The sequence below is a fragment of the Chlorocebus sabaeus genome, chromosome 26 (genome assembly GCF_047675955.1).
Source record: "Chlorocebus sabaeus isolate Y175 chromosome 26, mChlSab1.0.hap1, whole genome shotgun sequence".
Classification (NCBI taxonomy): domain Eukaryota; kingdom Metazoa; phylum Chordata; class Mammalia; order Primates; family Cercopithecidae; genus Chlorocebus; species Chlorocebus sabaeus.
The window spans coordinates 27156373-27177003 of NC_132929.1; the positions used below are offsets into that span (position 1 = coordinate 27156373).

Sequence of the window (20631 nt, forward strand, 5' to 3'; positions counted from 1 at the left end):
GCTGAGTTTCCGTGTCCTGGGGAAAGGAAGAGCAAGCAAGTGTGAGCACTGAAGTCAGTGCTGCCTTGTTGTATAGCAGAAAGAGAAACCAGACCAAACTCAGCTGACACTCGCCCATGGAGGGAGCCCTACCCAGAGGGGAATCGCTGATCCCATCTGTCTGAGCTTGATTCCCCAAAAGCCTTGCCACCACAAGGCTCAGGTGCTCTAGGGCCTTAAATAAACTTGAAAGGCAGTCTGGGCCACAAAGTCTGCAACTCCTAGATGAGTCCTAGTGCTGAACTGGGCCAAAGACAGTGGGTCTGGGAGGCATGCAACCTACTGAGACACCAGGCGGAATGGCTAAAAAAGTGCCGGCATCATCCCTTCCCTAACCCCCAGGGTGTACAGCTCATGGCTCCAAAGAGACTCCTTCCTTCTGCTTGAGGAGAGGCAACAGGAGAGTGGGGAGGATTTTGTTTTGCCTCTTGGATACCAGCTCAGCCACAGCAGGATAAAGCACTCGTCAAAGTCATGAGGCTCCCTTTCCAAGCCCTATCTCCCACATGACATTTTTAGACACACCCTGGGCCAGAAAGGAACCCACTGCCATGAAGGGAAAGACCCCTGGCAGGATTCATCACCTGCTAACTGAAGAGCCTTTGGGCCCTGAATAACCAGCAGCAATATCCAGGTACTATGACGAGGGTCTTGGATGAGACTCTGAGACTGGCTGGCTTGAGGTGAGACTCAGCGCATTCCCAGCTATGGTAGCTACAGGGCAAGACTCCTGCTTGAGAAAAGCAGAGGCAACGTGCTCGCTTTGACAGCACATATACTAAAACTGGAGAGAAGTAGAGGCAAAACTAAAGGGAACTTTGTCTTGCATCTTAGGTACCAGCTTGGCCACAAGGGAGTAGAGCACCAAGCAGGCTCTTGGAGTCCCCAGTTCTAGGACTTGGCTCTTGGACAGAATTTCTGGATCTTCTGTGGGCCAGAAGGGAGCCCAATGCCCTGAAATGGTGAGTCTCAGACCAGAGACTCTCAGACCAGAGCCCTTGGTCGTTAAGAAAACATTGGTAGTAGTCCGGAAGTACTCCCTGTAGGCCTCAGGTCATGGTGGCCACAGGGTAAGGTTCATCTGCCTTTGGAAAGGGGAGAGAAGGGTAAGAAGGACTGTGTCTTGTGGTTTGAGTACCAGGTCAGCCACAGTACAATAGAACACCAGGCAGACTTCTAAGGTTATTGACTCTGCTCCCTACCTCCCAGATGGTACTTCTAGACCAGCCCAGTGCATGGGGGAACTCATCACCCTAAAGGGAAGGACACAGGCCTGGCTGACTTTGCTACCTGCAGATTGCAGGAGCCCCAGGGCTTTGAGAGAACATAGGCAGTAGCTGGGGAGTGATTACAGCTGGCTTTGGGCAAGAACCAGTGCTGTGCTGGCTTCAGGTGTGACCCAGCACAGTCCTAGAGGTGATGGCCACAGGGGTGCATGTGTCACTCCACTCCCATCTCTAGGTGGCTCAGAAAAGAGAGACAGAAAGAGAAAGAGAGAGATGGAGAGAGAGGTGAGAGATAGGGGGAGAGTGAGGGGGAGAGAGAGGGAGAGAGAGAGAGACTGAGTTTGTTTGGAATACAGTAAGGGAAGAGAACAAGAGTCTTTGCCTGGTAATCTAGAGAATTCTTCCAGATCTTGTCCAAGACCATCAAGGCAGTACCTCTAAGAGTCTGCAAGAACCATAGCATAACTGGGCTTGGGGTCCCCCCAAAGCAGATACAGCTTAGATCACAACACCCAAGTCCTTTTAAATACCTGGAAAGCCTTCCTAAGAAGGACAGATGCAAGTAAGCTCAGACTGTGAAGACTGTAACAAACACCTAACTCCTTAATGTCCATGCACCAAAGAACATCTACAAGTATTAAGATAATTCAGGAAAACATGACCTCACCAAATGAACCAAATAAGGTACCAGAGACCAATCCTGGAGAAACAGAGATATGTGACCTCCAGACAGAGAATTCAAAATAGCTGTTTTGAGGAAACTCAAAGAAATTCAAGATAGCACAGACAACAAATTCAGAATTCTATCAGATAAATTTAACAAAGAAATTTAAATAAGTGAAAACAAGCACGAATTCTGGAGCTAAACAATGCAACTGGCATACTGAAGAATGCATCGGAGTCTTTTACTAGCAGAATTGATAAAGCAGAAGAAAGAATTTGTGAGTTTGAAAACAGGGTATTTGAAAACACACAGAGAAGACAAAAGAAAAATGAATAAAAAACAATGAAGTACATCTACAGGATCCAGAAAATAACCTCAAAAGGACAAATCTAAGAGTCATTGACCTTAAAGAGGAGGTAAAGAAAGAAGTAGGCGTGGAAAGCGATAGTAATGGGGAAATTCCCAAGCCTACAGAAAGATATCAATTTATTCAAAGGGATAGGAACAGAGAAATTCCCAAGCCTACAGAAAGATATCAATATCCAAGTACAAGGTGGCTATAGAACACCAAGCAGATTTAACCCAAAGAAGACTACCTCAAGGCTTTTAATAATCAAACTCCCAAAGGCAATAAAGAAAGGATCCCAAAAGCAGCAAGAGAAAAGAAACAACATACAATGGAGCTCCAGTATGTCTGGCAACAGAATTTTCAGTGGAAAACTTACAGGCCAGGAGAGAAAGCCATGACATATTTGAAGTGCTGAAAAGAAAAAAAAAATTACCCCAGAATAGTGTATCTAGTAAAAATATCCTTCAAACATGAAAGAGAAATAAAAACTTTTCCAGACAGACAAAAACTGAGGGATTTCATCGACACCAGACCTGTCATACAAGAAATGCTACATGAGTACTTAAATCAGAAAAAAAGAGGACATTAATGAGCAATAAGAAGTCATCTGAAGGTACAAAACTCACTGGTAATAGTAAGTACACAGAAAAACACAGAATATTATTACACTGTAACAGTGGTGTGTAAACTCATCTTAAGTAGAAAGACTAAATGATGAATCAATCAAAAATAATAACTACAACTTTTCAAGATACAGACAGTACAAAAAGATATAAATAGTAATAACAAAAAGTTGTAGCAGGACAAAGTTAAGGAGTAGAGCCTTTATTAGTTTTCTTTAGGCTTGTTTATTTATGCAAACAGTGTTAAGTCATAATTAGCTTAAAATAATGGGTTGTAAGATAATATTTGCAAGCTTTGTGGTAACCTCAAATTAGAAAACATACAGTGAATGCACCAAAAATAAAAAGCAAAAAACTAAATCATATCACCAGCAAAAATCACCTTCACTAAAAGAAAGATAAGAAGGAAATAAAGAAGGAAGACCACAAAACAACCAGAAACAAATAACCAAATGGCAGGAATAAGTCCGTACCTATTAATTACTAGGAATAAATGGACTAAATTCTCCAGTCAAAAGACATGTAGTGGCTGAACAGGTAAACAAGATTCAATAATCTGTGGCCTGCAAAAAACACACTTCACACATAACAACGCACATAGGCTGAAAACAAAGGGATGGGAAAAGATATTCCATGCCAATGGAAACCAAAAGAGAGCAGGAATAGCTATACTTATATCAGACAGATATACTGATATCAGTATCATTACATGTCTGATACTATGTATCACATAAAATAGTTTTCAAAACAAAAACTGTAAGAAGAAACAAAGAAGGTCACTATATAACATTGAAGGGGTGAATTCAGCAAGAGGATATAACAATTCTAAATGTATATGCACCCAACACTGGAACACCCAGACATATCAAGCAAATATTAGAGCTACAGAAAGAGATAGACCCCAATATAATCATAGCTGTATACTTTGACATCACTCAGAATTGGACAGAAAAATCAACAAAGAAACATCAGACTTAATCTGTACAATCAAAAAAAGGGACCCAATAGATACTTACAGAACATTTCATCCAACAGCTACAGAATATACATTCTTTTCTGCAGCACATGGATCATTCTCAAGGACAGACCATACGTTAGGTCACAAAACAAGTCTAAAAACATTTTAAAAAATGAAATAATAAGCATCTTCTCTGACCACATTGGAATAAAACTAGAAATCAATAACAAGAAATTTTGGAAACTATACGAACATATGGAAATTGAACAATATGCTCCTGAATGACAACGGAGTCAATGAAGAAATTCAAAAGAAAATTGAAAAATGTCTTGAAACAAATGATAATGAAAACATGACATACCAAAATCTATGGGATACTGCCAAAGCAGTACTAAAAGAGGGAAGTTTACAGCTGTAAGTGCCTACATCAAAAAACAAGGAAGACTTCAAATAAACAACCTAATGATGAATCTTAAAGAACTAGAAAAGCAAGAGCATACCAAACCCAAAATTGGTAAAGGAAAAGAAATAATAAAGATCAGAGCATAAATAAATGAAACGGAAACAAAGAAAACCATACAAAGATCAACAAAACAAAAAGTTTTATGAAAAGATAAAATAAAATTGACAAACTTTTTCCCAGACTAAGAAAAAGACAAAGAAGACCCAAATAAATAAAATCAGAGATGAAAAAAGGGATATTACAACTGAAGCCAAAGAAATTCAAAGGATCAACAGCGGCTACTATGAGCAACTATATGCCAATAAATTGGAAAATCTACAAGAAATGGACAAATTCCTAGACACATACAACCTATCAAGACTGAACCACAAAAGAAATCCAAAACCTGAATAGATCAGTAAAACAAGTAACAAGATCAAAGCCATAATAAACAGTCTCTAAGTAAAGAAAAGCCCAGGACCCAATGGTTTTGCTCTGAATGCTACCAAACATATAAAAAAGAACGAATACCAACCCCACTCAAATTATTCTGAAAAACAGAGAAGGAAGGAATACTTCCAAACTCATTCTATGAGGCCAGTATTACCTTGATACCAAAACCAAACAAAGATACATCAAAAAAAGAACACAGGTCAATAACTCTGATGAATACTGATGCAAAAATCCTAAACAAAACACTACCAAAGCAAATTCAACAATATGGTTAAAATGATTAAAAGATCATTTATCATAACAGGGATACAAGGATGGTTCAACATATACAAATCAATCAGTGTGATACATTTCATCAACAGAATGAAGGACAAAAACTGTAAGATCATATCAATTGATGCTAAAAAAGCATGATAAAATTCAACACCCCTTCATGATGAAAACTCTAAAAAAATCTGGGTGTAGAAGGAGCATACCTCAACATAATAAAAGCCATACAGCACAGACCCACAGACCCACAGCTAGTATCATGCTGAATGGGGAAAAACTGAAAGCCTTTCCTCTAAGATCTAGAACACAACAAGGATGCTCACTTTCACCACTGTTGTTCAACATAGTGCTGAAAGTCCCAGCTCAGGCAATCAGACAAAAGAAAGATATAAAAGGCATCCAAATTGGAAAGGAAGAGGTCAAAGTATCTTTGTCGGCAGACAGCATGATCTTACATTTGGAAACACCTGAAGACTCCACCAAAAACCATGAGAATTGATAAATTCAGTAAAGTTGGAGGATATCAATCAACATACAAATATCAGTAGCATTTCTATAGGCCAACAGCAAAAAATCTGAAAAAGAAATTGTGAAAAAGTAATCTCGGCTGGGTGCAGTGGCTCACGCCTGTAATTCCAGCACTTTGGGAGGCTGAGGCGGGCAGATCACGACGTCAGGAGATCAAGACCATCCTGGCTAACACAATGAAACCCCGTCTCTTCTATAAAGAAAAAGAAAAAGAAAAATTAGCCAGGCATGGTGGCACATGCCTGTAGTCCCAGCTACTCTGGAAGCTGAGGCAGGAGAATCACCTGAACCCGGGAGGCGGAGGTTGCAGTAAGCTGAGATCATGCCACTGCACTCCAGCCTGGGTGACAGAGACTCTGCCTCAAAAAAAAAAAAAAAAAAAAAAAAAAAAAAAGGAATCTCATTTACAATAGCCACATATAAAATTAAGAACCTAGGAATTCACCAAAGAAGTGAAAGATCTCTATGATGAAAACTGTAAAACACTGATGAAAGAAATTGAAGAGGACAAAAAAATGGAAAGATATTCCATGTTCATGGATTGGAAGAACTGATATTGTTAAAATGTCCATACTGGCGGAGCAAGATGGCCGAACAGGAACAGCTCCAGTCTCCAACTCCCAGCGCGAGCGACACAGAAGACCAGTGATTTCTGCATTTTCAACTGAGGTACTGGGTTCATCTCACTAGGGAGTGCCAGACAATCGGTGCCGGTCAGCTGCTGCAGCCCGATCAGCAAGAGCTGAAGCAGGGCGAGGCATCGCCTCACCTGGGAAGCGCAAGGGGGAAGGGAATCCCTTTTCCTAGCCAAGGGAACTGAGACACACAACACCTGGAAAATCGGGTAACTCCCACCCCAATACTGCACTTTAAGGAAACGGGCACACCAGGAGATTATATCCCACACCTGGCCGGGAGGGTCCCACACCCACGGAGCGTCCCTCATTGCTAGCACAGCAGTCTGTGATCTACCGGCAAGGCAGCAGTGAGGCTGGGGGAGGGGCGCCCGCCATTGCTGAGGTTTAAGTAGGTAAACAAAGCCGGTGGAAAGTTCGAACTAGGTGGAGCTCACAGCAGCTCAAGGAAACCTGCCTGTCTCTGGAGACTCCACCTCTGGGGACAGGGCACAGTAAACAATAACAAACGCAGCAGAAACCTCTGCAGACGCAAACGACTCTGTCTGACAGCTTTGAAGACAGCAGTGGATCTCCCAACATGGAGGCTGAGATCTGAGAAGGGACAGACTGCCTGCTCAAGTGGGTCCCTGACCCCTGAGTAGCCTAACTGGGAGACATCTCCCACTAGGGGCAGTCTGACACCCCACACCTCACAGGGTAGAGTACACCCCTGAGAGGAAGCTTCCAAAGCAAGAATCACACAGGTACACTCGCTGTTCAGCAATATTCTATCTTCTGCAGCCTCTGCTGCTGATACCCAGGCAAACAGGGTCTGGAGTGGACCTCAAGCAATCTCTAACAGACCTACAGCTGAGGGTCGTGACTGTTAGAAGGAAAACTATCAAACAGCAGACACCTACACCAAAACCCCATCAGTACGTCACCATCATCAAAGACCAGAGGCAGATAAAACCACAAAGATGGGGAAAAAGAAGGACAGAAAAGCTGGAAATTCAAAAAATAAGAGCACATCTCCCCCGGCAAAGGAGCGCAGCTCATCGCCAGCAATGGATCAAAGCTGAACGGAGAATGACTTTGACGAGATGAGAGAAGGCGGCTTCAGTCCATCAAACTTCTCAGAGCTAAAGGAGGAATTACGTACCCAGCGCAAAGAAACTAAAAATCTTGAAAAAAAAGTGGAAGAATTGATGGCTAGAGTAATTAATGCAGAGAAGGTCATAAACGAAATGAAAGAGATGAAAACCATGACACGAGAAATACGTGACAAATGCACAAGCTTCAGTAACCGACTCGATCAACTGGAAGAAAGAGTGTCAGTGATTGAGGATCAAATGAACGAAATGAAGCGAGAAGAGAAACCAAAAGAAAAAAGAAGAAAAAGAAATGAACAAAGCCTGCAAGAAGTATGGGATTATGTAAAAAGACCAAATCTACGTCTGATTGGGGTGCCTGAAAGTGAGGGGGAAAATGGAACCAAGTTGGAAAACACTCTTCAGGATATCATCCAGGAGAACTTCCCCAACCTAGTAGGGCAGGCCAACATTCAAATCCAGGAAATACAGAGAACGCCACAAAGATACTCCTCGAGAAGAGCAACTCCAAGACACATAATTGCCAGATTCACCAAAGTTGAAATGAAGGAAAAAATCTTAAGGGCAGCCAGAGAGAAAGGTCGGGTTACCCACAAACGGAAGCCCATCAGACTAACAGCAGATCTCTCGGCAGAAACCCTACAAGCCAGAAGAGAGTGGGGGCCAATATTCAACATTCTTAAAGAAAAGAATTTTCAACCCAGAATTTCATATCCAGCCAAACTAAGTTTCAGAAGTGAAGGAGAAATAAAATCCTTTACAGATAAGCAAATGCTTAGAGATTCTGTCACCACTAGGCCTGCCTTACAAGAGACACTGAAGGAAGCACTAAACATGGAAAGGAACAACCGGTACCAGCCATTGCAAAAACATGCCAAAATGTAAAGATCATCAAGGCTAGGAAGAAACTGCATCAACTAACGAGCAAAATAACCAGTTAATATCATAATGGCAGGATCAAGTTCACACATAACAATATTAACCTTAAATGTAAATGGACTAAATGCTCCAATTAAAAGACACAGACTGGCAAACTGGATAAAGAGTCAAGACCCATCAGTCTGCTGTATTCAGGAGACCCATCTCACATGCAGAGACATACATAGGCTCAAAATAAAGGAATGGAGGAAGATTTACCAAGCAAATGGAGAACAAAAAAAAGCAGGGGTTGCAATACTAGTCTCTGATAAAACAGACTTTAAACCATCAAAGATCAAAAGACACAAAGAAGGCCATTACATAATGGTAAAGGGATCAATTCAACAGGAAGAGCTAACTATCCTAAATACATATGCACCCAATACAGGAGCACCCAGATACATAAAGCAAGTCCTTAGAGACTTACAAAGAGACTTAGACTCCCATACAATAATGGGAGACTTCAACACTCCACTGTCAACATTAGACAGATCAATGAGACAGAAAGTTAACAAGGATATCCAGGAATTGAACTCATCTCTGCAGCAAGCAGACCTAATAGACATCTATAGAACTCTCCACCCCAAATCAACAGAATATACATTCTTCTCAGCACCACATCGCACTTACTCCAAAATTGACCACATAATTGGAAGTAAAGCACTCCTCAGCAAATGTACAAGAACAGAAATTATAACAAACTGTCTCTCAGACCACACTGCAATCAAACTAGAACTCAGGACTAAGAAACTCAATCAAAACCACTCAACTACATAGAAACTGAACAACCAGCTCCTGAATGACTACTGGGTACATAACGAAATGAAGGCGGAAATAAAGATGTTCTTTGAAACCAATGAGAACAAAGATACAACATACCAGAATCTCTGGGACACATTTAAAGCAGTGTGTAGAGGGAAATTTATACCACTAAATGCCCACAAGAGAAAGCAGGAAAGATCAAAAATTGACACCTAACATCGCAGTTAAAAGAACTAGAGAAGCAAGAGCAAACACATTCGAAAGCTAGCAGAAGGCAAGAAATAACTAAGATCAGAGCAGAACTGAAGGAGATAGAAACACAAAAAACCCTCCAAAAAATCAATGAATCCAGGAGTTGGTTTTTTGAAAAGATCAACAAAATTGACAGACCGCTAGCAAGACTAATAAAGAAGAAAAGAGAGAAGAATCAAATTGACGCAATAAAAAATGATAAAAGGGATATCACCACCAACCCCACAGAAATACAAACTACCATCAGAGAATACTATAAACACCTCTATGCAAATAAACTGGAAAATCTAGAAGAAATGGATAATTTCCTGGACACTTATACTCTTCCAAGACTAAACCAGGAAGAAGTTGAATCCCTGAATAGATCAATAGCAGGCTCTGAAATTGAGGCAATAATTAATGGCCTACCAACCAAAAAAAGTCCAGGACCAGATGGATTCACAGCCGAATTCTACCAGAGGTACAAGGAGGAGCTGGTACCATTCCTTCTGAAATTATTCCAAACAATAGAAAAAGAGGGAATCCTCCCTAACTCATTTTATGAGGCCAACATCATCCTGATACCAAAGCCTGGCAGAGACACAACAAAAAAAGAGAATTTTAGACCAATATCCCTGATGAACATCGATGCAAAAATCCTCAATAAAATACTGGCAAACCGGATTCAGCAACACATCAAAAAGCTTATCCACCATGATCAAGTGGGCTTCATCCCTGGGATGCAAGGCTGGTTCAACATTCGTAAATCAATAAACATAATCCAGCATATAAACAGAACCAAAGACAAAAACCACATGATTATCTCAATAGATGCAGAAAAGGCATTTGTCAAAATTCAACAGCCCTTCATGCTAAAAACGCTCAATAAATTCGGTAGTGATGGAACGTACCTCAAAATAATAAGAGCTATTTATGACAAACCCACAGCCAATATCATACTGAATGGGCAAAAACTGAAAAAATTCCCTTTGAAAACTGGCACAAGACAGGGATGCCCTCTCTCACCACTCCTATTCAACATAGTGTTGGAAGTTCTGGCTAGGGCAATCAGGCAAGAGAAAGAAATCAAGGGGATTCAGTTAGGAAAAGAACTCAAACTGTCCCTCTTTGCAGATGACATGATTGTATATTTAGAAAACCCCATTGTCTCAGCCCAAAATCTCCTTAAGCTGATAAGCAACTTCAGCAAAGTCTCAGGATACAAAATTAATGTGCAAAAATCACAAGCATTCTTATACACCAGTAACAGACACAACAGAGAGCCAAATCATGAATGAACTTCCATTCACAATTGCTTCAAAGAGAATAAAATACCTAGGAATCCAACTTACAAAGGATGTAAAGGACCTCTTCAAGGAGAACTACAAACCACTGCTCAGTGAAATAAAAGAGGACACAAACAAATGGAAGAACATACCATGCTCATGGATAGGAAGAATCAATATTGTGAAAATGGCCATACTGCCCAAGGTAATTTACAGATTCAATGCCATCCCCATCAAGCTACCAATGAGTTTCATCACAGAATTGGAAAAAACTGCTTTAAAGTTCATATGGAACCAAAAAAGGGCCCGCATCTCCAAGACAATCCTAAGTCAAAAGAACAAAGCTGGAGGCATCACGCTACCTGACTTCAAACTATACTACAAGGCTACAGTAACCAAAACAGCATGGTACTGGTACCAAAACAGAGATATAGACCAATGGAACAGAACAGAGTCCTCAGAAATAATACCACACATCTACAGCCATCTGATCTTTGACAAACCTGAGAGAAACAAGAAATGGGGAAAGGATTCCCTATTTAATAAATGGTGCTGGGAAAATTGGCTAGCCATAAGTAGAAAGCTGAAACTGGATCCTTTCCTTACTCCTTATACGAAAATTAATTCAAGATGGATTAGAGACTTAAATGTTAGACCTAATACCATAAAAATCCTAGAGGAAAACCTAGGTACTACCATTCAGGACATAGGCATGGGCAAAGACTGCATGTTTAAAACACCAAAAGCAACGGCAGCAAAAGCCAAAATTGACAAATGGGATCTCATTAAACTAAAGAGCTTCTGCACAGCAAAAGAAACTACCATCAGAGTGAACAGGCAACCTACAGAATGGGAGACAATTTTTGCAATCTACTCATCTGACAAAGGGCTAATATCCAGAACCTACAAAGAACTCAAACAAATTTACAAGAAAAAAACAAACAACCCCATCAAAAAGTGGGCAAAGGATATGAACAGACAGTTCTCAAAAGAAGACATTCATACAGCCAACAGACACATGAAAAAATGCTCATCATCACTGGCCATCAGAGAAATGCAAATCAAAACCACAATGAGATACCATCTCACACCAGTTAGAATGGCGATCATTCAAAAGTCAGGAAACAACAGGTGCTGGAGAGGATATGGAGAAATAGGAACACTTTTACACTGTTGGTGGGATTGTAAACTAGTTCAACCATTATGGAAAACAGTATGGCGATTCCTCAAGGATCTAGAACTAGATGTACCATATGACCCAGCCATCCCATTACTGGGGATATACCCAAAGGATTATAAATCATGCTGCTATAAAGACACATGCACACGCATGTTTATTGCGGCACTATTCACAATAGCAAAGACTTGGAATCAACCCAAATGTCCATCAGTGACAGACTGGATTAAGAAAATGTGGCACATATACACCATGGAATACTATGCAGCCATAAAAAAAGATGAGTTTGTGTCCTTTGTAGGGACATGGATGTAGCTGGAAACCATCATTCTTAGCAAACTATCACAAGAACAGAAAACCAAACACCGCATGTTCTCACTCATGGTGGGAACTGAACAATGAGATCACTTGGACTCGGGAAGGGGAACATCACACACCGGGGCCTATCATGGGGAGGGGGGAGGGGGGAGGGATTGCACTGGGAGTTATACCTGATGTAAATGACGAGTTGATGGGTGCTGACGAGTTGATGGCTGCAGCACACCAACATGGCACAAGTATACATATGTAACAAACCTGCACGTTATGCACATGTACCCTAGAACTCAAAGTATAATAAAAAAAATAAAATAAATAAAAATAAATAAAAATTAAAAAAATGTCCATACTACCCAAAGCAATCTACAGATTCAATGCAATCCCTATAAAACACCACTGATATTCTTTATAGAAATTTTTAAAAGATCTAAAATTTATATGGAACCACAAAAGACCCAGAATAGCCACAGCTATCCTAAGCAAAAAGAACAAAACTGGAAGAATCATATTATCTGACTTCAAATTATACTACAGAGTTACAGTAATCAAAACAGCATGGTACTGGCACAAAAACACACACACAGGCCAATGGAACAGCAAAGAGAATCCAGATACAAATCCACTCACCTACAGTGAACTCATTTTTGACAAAGGTGCCAAGAACACACAATGGAGAAAAGGCAGTCTCTTCAACAAATGGTGCCAGGAAAACTGGATATCCATATGCAGAAGAATAAAACCAGACCCCTATCACTAACCACATACAAAAATCAAATCAAAATGGATTAAAGATTTAAATCTAAGACCTCAAACTATGAAACTACTACAAGATAACATTGGGGAAACTTTCCAGGACATTGGTCTCAGAAAACATTTCCTGAGTAATACACAACAAGGACAGGAAACCAAAGCAAAAATGCACAAATGGGATCACATCAAGTTAAAAAGTATAGGATACAATCAACAAAGTGAAGAGACAACCCACAGAATGAGAGAAAATATCTTCAAACTACTCATCTGAAAAGGGATTAATAACCAGAATATATAAGAAGCTCAAATAACCCTACAGGAAAAAATATTAATAATCTCATCAAAAAATGGGCAAAATATTTGAACAGATATTTCTTAAAAGAAGACATACAAATGGCAAACAGACATGTGAAAAGGTGCTCAATATCAGAGATCATCAGAGAAATGCAAATCAAAACTACAGGGAGATATCATCTCACCCCAGTTAAAATGGCTTATATCCAAGACAGGCAATAACAAATGTTGGCATAGATGTGGAGAAAAGAAAACCCTCATATGCTATTGGTGGGAATGTAAATTAGTACACCCATGATAGAGAACAGTTTGGAGGTTGCTCATAAAACTAAAATAGACCTACTATATACAATCCAGCAATTCCACTGCTGGGCACATACCCAAAAGAATGAAAATTAGTACACTAAAGAGGTATCTGCACTCCCATGTTTGCTGCAGCTCTGTTCAAAATAGCCAAGATTTGGAAGCAACCTAAGTATCCATCAACAGATGAATAGGTAAAGAAAAAAAAATGTGGTACTTACATACAACAGACTACTAATTGGCCATAAAAAAGAATGAGATTCCGTCATTTTGCAGCAACAAGGATGAAACTGGAGGTCATTATTTTAAGTGAAATAAGCCAGGCACAGAAATACAAATATTGCATGTCCTCACTTATTTGTGGGAGCTAAAAATCAAAACAAGTGGACCCATGGAGATAGGGAGTAGAAGGATGATTACCAGAGGCTGGGAGGGGTAGTAAGGGATTGGCGGGAGGCAGGGACGGTTAATAGGCACAAAAAAATAGTTAGAATTAATAAGACCTAGTGTTTGATAGCACAACAGGATGACTATAGTCAATAATTTAATTGCTCATTTTTAAATAACTAGAAGAGTATAATTATATCGTTTGTAACACAAAGGATAAATGTATGAGGTGATAGATACCCCATTTTCCATTATTTGATTAAGAATTACATGCCTATATCAAAACATCTCATGTACCCCACAAATATATACATCTACTATGTACCCACAAAACTTTAAAAAAATTTTTTAAACCTGCAACTAACATTACATGTAATGATCAAAGACTGAATGCTTTTCCTCCAAAAATGGGAAGAAGGCAAGAACATCCAATCTCACTTCTTATTCAACATGGTGTTGGAAGTTTTAGTTACCACAACAAAATAAGAAAAACAAAAACCATACAGATTAGAAAGGAAGAGAGAAAATTGTTCCCATTTATAATGAGACGATTATCTACGTGGAAAAGTCCCAGAAATCTACCAAAAACACTCCTACGCCTAATATATGCATTCAGCAATGTTACAGGATACAAGATAAACACACAAAATTCAATTGCATTTGTATATTCAATCGTATTTGTATATTCAACTGTATTTGTATATCCCGGCAGTGACTACATGGACATCAACATTAAAAAGACAGTACCATTTACAATCAGTAGAATAAATGAAATACTTACGTATAAACCTAACAAAACATTCACAGGACATGCATGCTGAAGACCACAGGAGAGGGAGATTGGGGATACTATTGAAAGTTGTTTACTATATATATATTTATATATGTTTACATTATAAATATATATATATTTATATATATATTTAGAGATGGGGTCTCACTATGTTGCCCAGGCAGGTCTTGAACTCGTGGGGTCAAGCAATCTTCTCATCTCAGCTTCCCAAAGTGCTGGGATTACAGGTGTGAGTCACCGTGCCTGGCTACATTATATTTTGAGTACTGTATTATTATTTGAAGGTAGACCATGAGAGGTTAAAGATGCATATTATAAAACCTTGAGGTACCACCAAAAACAAAACACTGAGTATAACAGAGAACAAATAGAACCATAAGAAAACACAAAATCCCCCAAATCATGGGGAATGCCATCAATGGCAGAAAACTAAAAACAGGCAAAAATTCCCATTTTCAAAAAGGAAAAGAGCATACTTCCACAGGGCAGACTGAGGAGCTTAATGTCTATCTAGTACAATGTTTTGGTCACCAAGAGATGTCAAGGTGTGTAAATTATACCTATCATATATTAAAACAAATCACCTCATGTAACTTTGACTTTCTTCTTTGACTGCAGAAGGTAGAAAGAGTGTATTTTATTTCAGAAAGTATATGACAGGCTGTCTCACAGAAATCCTTGAAATAAGCTGGAAAACATTCCAAAAAATGAAAATGGAGAAAGATTTCAAATGTATACTGCTAGGTTCGTTCTTCAGACCTGCCTATTTATCGTATTAATAACTGACTCAGATGATGTAGATATAACACTCTTCAAACAGGCTGTTGACATAGTCATAAAGCAGTAACAAATACATTAAATAACATAATCCAGATTCAAAAAGATACTGAGAGATTGGACTCTTTAGTTGCGCTCAGCAAGATGAAATGTAATAGGAAAAAACAGGTCTACATTTGGACCCCAAATCCAAATGCACAAATATAGAATGGAGAAGACAAGGCTTAGCAGAGGGCAGGGACAGGGAAAGACTTCAGGATATTGAGAGTCAGCTCATGATGAATCAATTACATACAAAGAATGTGGAGTGCCTGTCAAAACATAAATGTATCTAATGAGAGAGGTCACAATATTGCTATGTTTTAGTCATCCTACAAGGCTCAGAGTACAGACAAAGGAAAACCTGCTCAGAAGAGTAACCAGGGTCAAATGTAAAACAGTTAAAGAAACTTGATAGGCACAGGGGGAGCAGGTTTGGCCTGAGGTAGTAAGGTTCACGGGTTACAAGAAAGCTGTCTTTAAATATCTTGAGGTGTTCTCATATGCAAGAAATATTAGATTTACTATAAGTAGAACTAGCACTAACAAGTAGAATTTACACAAAATAAATAGCATTTACATATGATTGTGTGAGCTATTCAAGGACAGAATGAGCTGCATTTAGAGTTGAGTCTCCCTCATCGGTGGCCAGATGACAAATTGGCAGGAATGAAGCAGAGGGGAATAAAGCATCAGATGGCTGGTGAGACCAGGTGACCTTTAAAAGTATCTTCCAATTCTAGTTCTATGATTCTATTTTTCTAGACTTTCTCTATGCCAAACCTTAAGCTCCAATCCAAATGGTTTTCTCACTGTTTCTGGAACAAGCTTTATATATGTACTTTCCTGTATCTACACTTACTTTCAGGAAATTTTCTCACTCAGGCAAAGACAAAGAATTTATCTTTCTAAATCGTATCCACCCATCAAGAATGAACCCAAATACTGTCCTTAATAAAGACTTCCATGCCTACCTTAATCTGATCTCTCTCTCCTCTGAATAATGAAACACTTCTAGGGCCATCCTTTTGGCAATTAATTACATATCACCCTTAGATTTCTCATCTTATGTCTTAAACTGCTACTTAACTTTTTATTAATAAGCTTTCTCTTCAACTAAATTAAAAGCTCCTTAAAAGTAGATCTGAAACTTACATTCTGTATTCCCTTTACATCTAGGATAACACAGTAGATACTCAAAAATAGTCACTGGTTTTCAATACTGGAAACATTTTTATTAGAATAGTTGTTTTTATAGGTAAATGCAAAATCTGTTCAACTCTAGATACTATCATATATGACTTCTAGCTCAGATACAGAACTATCAGAATGAGATGCTGCCACCCACTGATAACAAATTCTAACCAGAGAATTTTTTTAAATGGTCAATCAAGCTTGAAAAAGGTCCAGTTTTCCAACCTAAACATACAGCTTGATAAAGATGTCTTAAAACCTTTTTTGAGCAAAGTAAGATTAAAAGAACCAAACTAGAGAGTAAAACATGTTACAAACAAATAATATTTTCGAAAAAATCCTTTTTATTTCTTTTTATGTAAAATGTATTAATGTGTGGTATGTACACTAAAATTTTGATTCATATACCTTGGAACACAACTTAGGAAAAAATAAATGTGTCATATATATGTCATATGCAGCCCAGAACATATGCTTACTCCCTAAACAGCAACTAACAAATATAGGTCTTAGACAAAGTCAAAAGAAAATTCTTTATCACCTTAGATAAATTAATAAAGATTATTAAATACTTACTGAAGATTCTGGGTCTGACAATTCATCCAATAATTTCCTTGCATCCACTACAGCTTGATAGAGTCTCAGATTTTTGCCATCAGAAGCAACAAAGCAAGCACTTGCAGAATTGCAATATGTGCCTGAGAAAGGAAAACAAGGACTCTGGGTTCTAAACATGTAGTTTATTTTTCTTATTGGCTAAAGGATAAGAAACAAGTATTCACATTTTTCTTTTTAGGCTTAACCATGGTCTAGAATCATAATTAAACAGGTACAATAAGTAGATACAAAATTATTAACAAAAAAATTTAATTTGGCCGGGCGCGGTGGCTCAAGCCTGTAATCCCAGCACTTTGGGAGGCCGAGACGGGCGGATCACGAGGTCAGGAGATCGAGACCATCCTGGCTAACCCAGTGAAACCCCGTCTCTACTAAAAAAATACAAAAAAAAACTAGCCGGGCGAGGTGGCAGGCGCCTGTAGTCCCAGCTACTCAGGAGGCTGAGGCAGGAGAATGGCTGGCGTAGACCCGGGAGGCGGAGCTTGCAGTGAGTCGAGATTGCGCCACTGAACTCCAGCCTGGGCCACAGAGTGAGACTCCGTCTCAAATTAAAAAAAAAAAAATTAATTTAAAAATGGATTATGAGAAAGTTAAAAACTTCTAAAAGAAGTTCTAAAAATAAGTCTCATGCCTGTATTCTGAATATTAAAAATCACCTTAATAATAAAACTGAATACTTACTAAAAATCATCTTAATAACAATATAAACCATTTTGTATATAACAAATAATAGTTTAAAAGCTTTTGTTAATTTCACAATTACAATGAACGCTTACCTAGACAGTAACTGGGAATGAGAGTTGGAAGCCAAGCCACGTTAGAGAACGCTGAGGTATGTAAAGAGTTAATTCGAGCCAATTCTGATACTCCTCCAGTGTATGACAAAGGTCCTATTGGGTCTACACGCCACAGAATAAGTTCACTGTAGATCGCATTTGGGTCATGAAATGTACGAGTTGCTGCATTTCTAAGAGGTTGTTTTGAAGAACCTTTCATATGTTTTACAGGGTCCATTAATCTACTTAATTTATTGTCTGAGTCCCACTGATAATCTGATTCAGGAGTCAACAGAGCATTATGATGAGAGGATGTCAATAACAATGGCAAAACTGAATGACATGCCAGGTCATTGAGGTGAAATCGATGACCGCAATATCTAAATTTGTGAGATACAGTTAGAACAGTGGTAAAGGCAGACTTATCAGCAAAAGTGACTGCCCACTGATTTAAAGAGCCATCTATGTGTTTAGAGATCATCATCACTGTGGGAGCTAAGATGTTCATATTTGTACTGTGTGATCTAGAGTGTGGCTGTGATCCGTGAGGACTGCCTACAGATATCCCCTCCTGGTGTAACAAGGTGTGGTCAGAATCTTTTGTCGCATTTATACAGGCATACATCATGATATTTTTACTAAGAGAACTAGCATCACCAGAGGGAAATGCAACAGGAATCCGAGAAGAAAAAGAAACCTGAAAAACATAATTATATGATTCAGTACAAATAGTTTACCTCCTCTCAAAAAAAAGACTTCTCGAAATACCAAATCTCAGCTTCTTATCAAAAAATGTCATTTTCAACCTCTTTATGGTTCAATCCCTTTCTTCTATTTACATAATATCATATCTCTATTTGTGGCCTAAGAGAAGGCTGAAGAAAACAAGTTCAGGTGCTTTGCTTGTACAACAAAATGACCACCAGCCACAGATCTAAATAGCAATAAAGTTGAGAGAGATGACAAGTAAAGGCAGCTTCGTTTAGCTCATCAAATTGGGCACAAGGAGGAGCTCATCCTGATTCGTATTTTCAGGGTAGTTTCTTAATCTTATTCAAAATATTATTAATTCCCCCCAAAATCAACACATATTTAAATATTCAGTATTGCATTTCAAGGCCAAATTCATTATCTTCTAACTAATCAAGTTTGCTAAGCTTACGGTCACTGATCCCTTCTGAAAGCAAGAAGTATTCTTTACTCAGATGCTTATCAAAACCAAAATTTCAGTAATTCTACAAACATGCTAACTCTACAAAGCATTTATTTCTTTTTATTGTTTTAAGAAACGTAATAACTATTTCTTCAATGAAATATACCTGGACTTGTCTAAATATTCCAGGATTATATTCATCCAAATACTTTACATGCCACACTAGAAAGGTACCATCTACAGGGTGTATTGTAAAAAGCATATCAGGATTCTTATTCCATTCAGTTAGCAGCGTTTCAATCTTCCGATCAAGCAGAACCGTAGGCAGCGGCATTGGTACACTAAGTCGTGAATAAGTTCTAGGACTTCCTTCTCTTTCTCCATCTTCATGTTCCGATGATCCTGTACCTGCCTCAGATTCTCTATCCAGGGATAAATCTGAACCAGAAAATATATTTATCAATACATGCATTAAGTAATTCATTTACATACTAGACTACAAATAAATGGCATACTATCTTTAAAAACTATAAATCTCTTTTCCAATTTACAGTCAGGAAAAAAAAAGGAAACTTTTGTCTGAATTGAAAGTTACTATAGTTACTACTTTCAGATAAATTAAAACTTCATTCACCCTATCATTATTACTACCATTAGCAAAACCTGTTCCCCAGAAAAGGCTATGGCTTCCAAAGACTCAAAGAAATATGTTGTAACAAAACGTCTAGTTAGATGATGTTTGCAGGACCTAGCAGAGTGCCTGATCCAAGGCAGATTGTCAGTAAATACTTGTGTAACAAATAGAAAAGTAAAAAAGAGGAAGAGCAGGAAGGAAGAATTCAAAACTAAAAGTGGTACCACAGAAGGCTGTTAACTTTGGAGTAAGAAAAACCTGAACACAGGATACTAACCATGGTCTAATTTCATATGTAAACCCCGTTCTCTATCCTCCTGTGAATGTTCCTCATCTTCTCTATCTGCATCATCACTTTCATGATCTACCTGCTTATCAGAAAGTTTTCGTAACTGATGCATAAATATTTCTGTAGATGACGTAAAATGAAATTCCTTGTTGTTTAACCAATGAACTACAAAGCCCCCATTTCCATCATCAACATTAAATGCAGTGCCAACCAAGACATTTGGAATATCTGTGGAAATAAAAAAGATTTCAATATAAATTTTTTTATTTCTTTAAAAACATGACAAGTGCTTACAATGAGTAATCTATACAAAGAAAAGGCGCTAAACAAGTCAACATAATTTTAGCAGCATTTGTAAAAACGTTAACTGAATTTAATGGTAAATGTAAATCTTAAGAATGATAGACATGAAATTAAACTATTAACTTAAAAACAAAATACACAAATGTATCAACCTTCAGAGAATTCTAGTTTGGGGACAGGAGATGAAAAATTAAAGCAGAAAAGCAGCCATAAAAGAGATAACTGGAGAAGTTTAAATATGAACTGGATATTAGATATTATGGAATTACTTATCATTTTCTTAGGTATGACGATATTATGATTACGTGAGAGAATTTTAGGAGATACTTCCTAATGTAAGGGTGATAC

General features: G+C 38.5%; 1 protein-coding gene across 5 annotated transcripts in view; it reads right to left on the bottom strand.

Annotated features, from left to right (window-relative positions):
• DMXL2 (Dmx like 2) overlaps window positions 1–20631 on the bottom strand; it is a 179775-nt gene that overhangs the window by 82946 nt on the left and 76198 nt on the right. For all 5 annotated transcript variants that reach the window (XM_008016606.3, XM_008016604.3, XM_008016605.3 and 2 more), the window contains exons 10-13: window positions 19969–20208; window positions 19224–19495; window positions 17905–18601; window positions 17087–17208 (exon numbers count right to left, since the gene is read on the bottom strand). In XM_008016606.3, coding sequence (XP_008014797.2) covers window positions 17087–17208; window positions 17905–18601; window positions 19224–19495; window positions 19969–20208 — 1331 coding nt within the window. The remainder of the gene's footprint in view (window positions 1–17086; window positions 17209–17904; window positions 18602–19223; window positions 19496–19968; window positions 20209–20631) is intronic.